This window comes from Telmatherina bonti (genome assembly GCF_933228915.1).
Source record: "Telmatherina bonti genome assembly, chromosome: 4".
NCBI classification, from domain to species: Eukaryota; Metazoa; Chordata; class Actinopteri; order Atheriniformes; family Telmatherinidae; genus Telmatherina; species Telmatherina bonti.
The window spans coordinates 4,089,156-4,096,262 of NC_136622.1; the positions used below are offsets into that span (position 1 = coordinate 4,089,156).

General features: G+C 50.3%; 1 protein-coding gene across 1 annotated transcript; it reads left to right on the plus strand.

Annotated features, from left to right (window-relative positions):
* Positions 1 to 345: 345 nt before the first annotated feature.
* Positions 346 to 6,806, plus strand: sephs3 (selenophosphate synthetase 3). The gene is made up of 8 exons (XM_079239567.1): positions 346 to 708; positions 1,425 to 1,528; positions 3,254 to 3,361; positions 3,610 to 3,764; positions 3,987 to 4,077; positions 5,383 to 5,482; positions 5,652 to 5,864; positions 5,939 to 6,806. The coding sequence occupies exons 1-8, from the start codon at positions 432 to 434 to the stop codon at positions 6,172 to 6,174; spliced, it is 1,284 nt and encodes a 427-aa protein (XP_079095693.1). The 5' UTR covers positions 346 to 431; the 3' UTR covers positions 6,175 to 6,806.
* Positions 6,807 to 7,107: the final 301 nt, after the last annotated feature.

Below are 7,107 nucleotides of genomic sequence, written 5' to 3' on the forward strand. Positions count from 1 at the left end.
AAAAAATCCAAGCGCATTATAAATGTACAAAGCATGTTTTGAATAAATGCATTTCACAGCTTTTTTTAAATACAATAACTAATTTCTAAATGTAACAAACAGTGGTTTTATATTTAAAAAGCGTCATTTGTGTATAAAATGTTTAGCTAACAAAATTAAAGAATTATACAAGAGTTCGGGTTTTTTTCTTTCTGGCGGGAGTTAAACCAGGAAGTTTAAGCGGTTTAACATGTGACGTAAGGACGTAGCCTTACGCTCCTCATTCACGCAGCGGTGGCCAGACCTACGCTCACCTTTCTCATGTGACGTAAGGACGTAACCTTACGCTTCTCATTCACGCAGCGATCGCCAGATCCACGCTCACCTTTCTCTGCGTGCCGGCGGCGTGTGTGGACCCAACCATCTGCATTGTGTGTGTTCTCCCGGGAGGCATGTCAAGCTCAACTTCCCCACCTCCCTCGGTGGAGGTATCTGGACCGGAGGGGTGTTTCCCCCCCGGATACAAGCCTTTCCAACCCGAAGAGCACGGCCTGGACCGCGGGTTCCGCCTCACCGCCTTCTCGGACCTGAAGGGATGAGGCTGCAAAGTCCCGCAGGAGGCTCTGCTCAAACTCCTGGCGGGACTGGAGCCGGACCGAGCCGACGGAACGGGGAGGGCCGGAGACCAGGCTGTGGAGTTCGGCCAACAGCTGACCGGACCGCGGCTTGGTGAGGAAAAGCTCCGTCATGTCAGAACCAGCTTGGTGACGTCAGTTAGCTAACGGAGTGTTGCTAACACCGCTAGCATGGGTTAACTCACGACAGCTTGATCAGCAGTCTGACTTCTAACAATCAGCTGAAAGGGGACGTTTTTGTAGACTTTTTCTGTAAAGTTTGTTGTAAAGTCTACAGACGGTGTTACGTCATAATTCTGGCCGGTAGGAAACGCTAGAAACTAGGTCAGAGATCAGTAGTTCTGGATGATGTCATGATCCAGCCAAACGTCTGGTTCCCTGAGTGCAAAGTTCATCATAATGTCAAAGAGCTTTAAAAGAAGAGTTTTGTGTTTTGAAAGGAAGAGTTTTGTGTGTTTTGAAAGGAAGAGTTTTCCGTGTTTTGAAAGGAAGAGTTTTCCGTGTTTTGAAAGGAAGAGTTTTCCGTGTTTTGAAAGGAAGAGTTTTCCGTGTTTTGAAAGGAAGAGTTTTCCGCGTTTTGAAAGGAAGAGTTTTCCGCGTTTTGAAAGGAAGAGTTTTCCGCGTTTTGAAAGGAAGAGTTTTCCGCGTTTTGAAAGGAAGAGTTTTCCGCGTTTTGAAAGGAAGAGTTTTCCGCGTTTTGAAAGGAAGAGTTTTCCGTGTATTGGTGCCACAGGGTTAGGGTTTATATGAAGTTGGCATGTAAAGGGCAGGATGCTTGCAGCAGCTTTAACTCTTTGCTTTGTGTTTTAGGCGTAGGAATGGACAGCTGTGTGATTCCTCTGAGGCATGGAGGCTTGTCTCTGGTTCAGACAACGGATTTCTTTTACCCCCTGGTGGAAGATCCTTACATGATGGTGAGTTACTGGAGCTTTACAGACATTATTTGGCACCCTGTTTCTCAGAAAACTGCTGGGACTTGCAGATTGCTGGATGTCTGCAGGTAAGTCAACCTTTAGGACGAGCAGTTGGCTTGATGATGATGCAATGATTGAAATCAGTCAGGTAATAATCTCATTGTCCTTATCAGGAGCAAAGTCTGGTCTTTACAACTTGTACCTGGACGTTTATCATAAAAGCAGCGGAGCTTTAGGTTAAAAGCTATCTGTAAATAAAGCTCAAGCTGCTGCCATGTCTTCCTGCAGTTGCCATCAGGAGAAACGCTCTTCATCAAGAACGAACTGAATCTTCATGCAGTCTACCTATTTAGACTGTAAAGTTTTATTTTCATGTTGAATTATGAAATAAATTGATCATTTTCTGTTAAATATTTAATTTTCGAACATTTCTCCGGGAAAGGCTGAAACGATTCAGAGCTCACGGCTCTGACGGCACACAGTCAGACGTGTAGAAGGAAAGGAAAACCGATGACAGTATTGATAAGTTATTCTGTTACTGGTTTTATTCCGTAGAAAATGTCCAGAACGATGAGATAATTAGCAGCTGTTGCATTGTCGGCCATGTTTGCGTTTTCTGCCTCGGCTCTGGATGGAGAGTTGCTTGCAGAAAGAAGAGGGATTGAATAAAAACAGACTTTGTGAGCTTAAACCAACACCAACATCCTGGTCCTGGTGTTTAGTTGAAAGACCTGAGAGAGAAAACGCAACCATTTTACAGGTTTTAAAGGGACATTGTGCAAGAATTCCTTCTGATGCTGGAATTGTGACACGTTCAGATGAGTTGCTGCCGTGGAGCTGAAGGAGACATGTCATCAGGGGAAAACTGGTTTCATAAGTACAGCAAACTGTATGGCGTCATTAGTCCGGTAGGTCCGGTTCTGGGAGAGCTTTCTAAGCTGCTCTCACTGTGACATTTACTGGAACTTTGAGCCACTGAAGCAACGTAAACATCCACTTCTGCAGCAATGAGGCGGCTGTGTTTGAGCTGTTATGCTGCTGATGATTCAGCTAAACCAATGGGAAAAGTTAGCTTCAGGCTAACTTAGCATCGTCAGCTTACTCCTGGAAGAGAAAGCTTTTAAACTCTTCCTCCTCCTTCAGCTCCTTTCTCCTAGGGAAGGCTGGCCCCAGGGTATCGCGTCACGCTGCCTTTTAAGCCACCTGTCTCATTTCCCTGGTGACGCCGAAGACAGTGGAAACCTGTCATTTATCTGACTGAACAGGTTTTCCAGCTTGCTGGGGTAAAAAGCCACTGATCTTCAGTCGCTGCGTGCTGGCTTGCAGGGAGATAACTGATGCCATGTGTCCCTTACTGGCAGCCGTAGTTTCAAGATGTCTGGCGGTCATGGCCCTTCCCTGCCAGCTTACCCAGCGTATCAGAGGTCATAACAACACACACATGCAGTAAACAACAGAAAGTGGAACATGTTGTCCCCTGAACATGTTCCTTCATCCTTGTAGACGAGCTGCCCTGCTGGGTAAACTGGAGATGGACCAGTAAAACACATCATAAATGATTTATGGGAAGCAGCATTAATGTGTGACTGAGTAAACCAGCTACATGACGGGCAGAGGCGTGTGCGGTAACGTGCACGCTTCTGCCTGGTGGGAAATGATCCAGTGGGAAGGCTTCACATGCAGACAGAGGATTTCATGGTTTGTTCTGTGCTTCCTGTTTCTCAGGGCAGGATAGCGTGTGCCAACGTCCTCAGCGACCTGTACGCCATGGGCATCACGGAGTGCGACAACATGCTGATGCTGCTGAGCGTCAGCCAGAAGATGAACGACAAGGTACCGGTGTGTGTGTTCCACTCACACAGCCATTTTGCTTCAGGAAACTTGTTTATGTTTAGTGTCTATGTTCAGTTTTTTGTTAGACAGCAGGTTTTCTAACAGCAGGAGGGTTAGAGTTTCTGATTGGAGAATGTTTCTGGGTTTCCTGGTTTGTCGCTTCCTCTGGTTTCTGCATGGACTCCAGGTCACCTGGAGATGTTTGGAAATGAAAGAATGAACGTAAACCTTGGCGTCCACACACACAGGACCGCGAGCGAGTGATGCCGCTGATGATTGAAGGGTTTCGTGATGCAGCGGAGGAGGGAGGGACGTCTGTAACTGGCGGCCAGACGGTGATCAACCCCTGGATCATCATCGGAGGCGTAGCGTCCGTCGTCTGCCAGCCCAACGAGTTCATCATGTAAGTTTCTCCAATCGTCAGCTCTGTCAGCGAACGGTGTCATCCTCACACGCCTGGTCACCTTCCGCCTTCCAGGTTGCATCTTCCACTTTCCACCTTCCACTTTTCAAGACGATTTCAAGTGGGAAATGAAGGTTTTCTCCTCTTCTTCTCCTGCAGCCGTGTAGTTAGCATGTTCCTTGCATGTTGTCCGTCTGCTTACTGACATTTCTCCTCTTCCAGGCCAGACGGTGCCGTTCCAGGAGATGTTCTGGTTCTGACCAAACCTCTGGGGACCCAAGTAGCCGTTAATGCTCATCAGTGGCTCGATCAGGTCAGCTGCTCCCGTCAGATCAATACCTCCACCTGTCTGATAGTCCTCCACCTGTCTGATAGTCCTCCACCTGTCTGATAGTCCTCCACCTGTCTGGTAGTCCTCCACCTGTCTGGTAGTCCTCCACCTGTCTGATAGTCCTCCACCTGTCTGATAGTCCTCCACCTGTCTGATAGTCCTCCACCTGTCTGGTAGTCCTCCACCTGTCTGATAGTCCTCCACCTGTCTGATAGTCCTCCACCTGTCTGATAGTCCTCCACCTGTCTGGTAGTCCTCCACCTGTCTGATAGTCCTCCACCTGTCTGGTAGTCCTCCACCTGTCTGATAGTCCTCCACCTGTCTGATAGTCCTCCACCTGTCTGATAGTCCTCCACCTGTCTGGTAGTCCTCCACCTGTCTGGTAGTCCTCCACCTGTCTGATAGTCCTCCACCTGTCTGGTAGTCCTCCACCTGTCTGATAGTCCTCCACCTGTCTGAAAGTCCTCCACCTGTCTGGTAGTCCTCCACCTGTCTGATAGTCCTCCACCTGTCTGATAGTCCTCCACCTGTCTGATAGTCCTCCACCTGTCTGGTAGTCCTCCACCTGTCTGGTAGTCCTCCACCTGTCTGAAAGTCCTCCACCTGTCTGATAGTCCTCCACCTGTCTGATAGTCCTCCACCTGTCTGGTAGTCCTCCACCTGTCTGGTAGTCCTCCACCTGTCTGGTAGTCCTCCACCTGTCTGAAAGTCCTCCACCTGTCTGAAAGTCCTCCACCTGTCTGATAGTCCTCCACCTGTCTGGTAGTCCTCCACCTGTCTGAAAGTCCTCCACCTGTCTGAAAGTCCTCCACCTGTCTGGTAGTCCTCCACCTGTCTGGTAGTCCTCCACCTGTCTGATAGTCCTCCACCTGTCTGGTAGTCCTCCACCTGTCTGAAAGTCCTCCACCTGTCTGAAAGTCCTCCACCCTAACACCATGGTGCAGGTAGAGAAGCCAGCATGTGGAGCAGAGGTTACTGGTCCCATTGGTCCCTCTTCCAGCTGCTGGTTGTCTCCTCTGGCAGTTTTTCCGTCCGAGCGGGACGCGTGGTGTTCCAGTGAACGGATAATAAAGCTTCTAATGAACACTAACTAACCCAACCAGTTCACACTGGTCCTGATGCTTTACTTCCCGTTGCTGCACAGCGATGAGGAAGTCCTCGTCCCTTCTGACGTGATGCGGCATCATGGACGCAGCGTGTTGTCCTGGTGGCGTTTAGAGGAAATGTTTACAAGACGAGTGGAAACTGTGTTGGATGAGAAACTAAAGGTTTTTATCTCCTCACCAGCCTGAACGGTGGAACAAGATCAAGCTCGTCGTCTCCAAAGAGGAAGTGAAAGAGGCGTATCAGGAAGCCATGTTTTCCATGGCAACGCTGAACCGAACAGGTACAGTCCAGATGTTTGTGGCATTCGCTACCTGGCAGAGGAATCAAACGTGTCTCGGGGGGGGGGGGGGACGTTTACATGCACGTGTAAACGGCGTGTAGAGAAGCGTGTCCGGATGTCTGGGTCAGGTCCAGTTCCGACTCCTTCATGCTCCTGTGTTTGTCTCCAGCGGCAGGCCTAATGCACAAGTTCCAGGCCCATGCCGCCACGGATGTGACGGGTTTCGGGTTGTTGGGACACGCCAACAACCTGGCGGCACAGCAGCGAAACGAGGTGGCCTTCATCATCCACAACCTGCCAATCATCGCCAAGATGAGCACCATCAGCAAAGCCTGCGGGAACCTGTTCAACCTGCTGCAGGGAACGTCGGCAGAAACCTCCGGTACCAACCGCGCCATCGCCATCACACACGCAAACGCGCTGCCGGTTGACCCTCACACCCGTCTCTCCCTGCAGGTGGGCTGCTGGTGTGTTTACCTCGAGAGCAGGCGGCCAAGTTCTGCTCGGAGATGAAGAGTCTCGGCGGCGCCGGAGGTCAGGGCTCTTCAGGAGCGTGGATCATCGGGATCGTAGAGAAAGGCGACCGGCGAGCTCGCATCATCGACAAGCCCCGCATCATCGAGGTCCCGCCACGAGGCAGCGCGGCCGCGCACCAGGACAACAGCACCACCAGCCCGGACACGTTGTCATAGAAACCTCTCTGGCGGCGGCCTGGCGTGCGTTTGCTTGTGTGACTGTTCATCTCATTTTAGCGGGAACAGCGGCGAAGCTGGCGCCGTGTGATGCGTCCAGGAGGAGACTGATCATGGAGTCCAGGGACGAATGTTCATTCTCACCGTGTTTAGAGCTTCACAGCTTGTTTCCAACTTTTCCTCTGATCAATAAAAACTAGCGTCTTGATTGGATTGATCTGAAACCAGCAGAAGTCCGGAGAAAACCAGGATCCATAGCGTTCCAGATGAGTCGGCCAGTGGCAGCATGGACTCTCTGGAAGGGGTGTGGCTGCTTGGATGGATGCTGTGGAGATTCCTGGATCTGTCCGCAGCCCAGAGGAAGGCTTGAGCAGCTTCCACTGGGACCTGCTGGGTGGCGTCCTGGACTTCTGCCTGACAGCTGATTGGCCGTCCTGCGCTGAGTCCTTCCCACTCGTCCTTTTTGATGAAGCCCAGCCTGTTAACCCCCGCTGGGGCCAGGCTGGGCGGATGTTTGCCTTTGGGATTAGGGTTCGGACTCGGACCGCTGGAGGTCTCAGCTGTGTGTGTTTATAGATTTTTATTTTTGTTGTTTTGCTTTTCACAATCAATAAAACCATCATCAACTCTGACTGGAGTTCTGTTGGGATGTTTGGGTTTTCCGGCTGGACCCGGAGCGGACACGTGGGGCCCGGCCAAGCTGCAGCAGAACGGGGGTTTCTAGACCATAGACCGTATATGAAAGATGGATGGAGCCTCCTTCGGTTAAAAGTGAAGCCTATGTGGAAGTGCATAAAACTGGCGTTCCACCTTCATCCACTAGGGGCTGCAAAGCAGCAAATCCCCATAGACTCCCATGTTAAAAAGACCAACTTCACAGCAGGAATAAACATGTTTACAGCCTGGAACAAAATCCATGTTAGGTTTAATAAG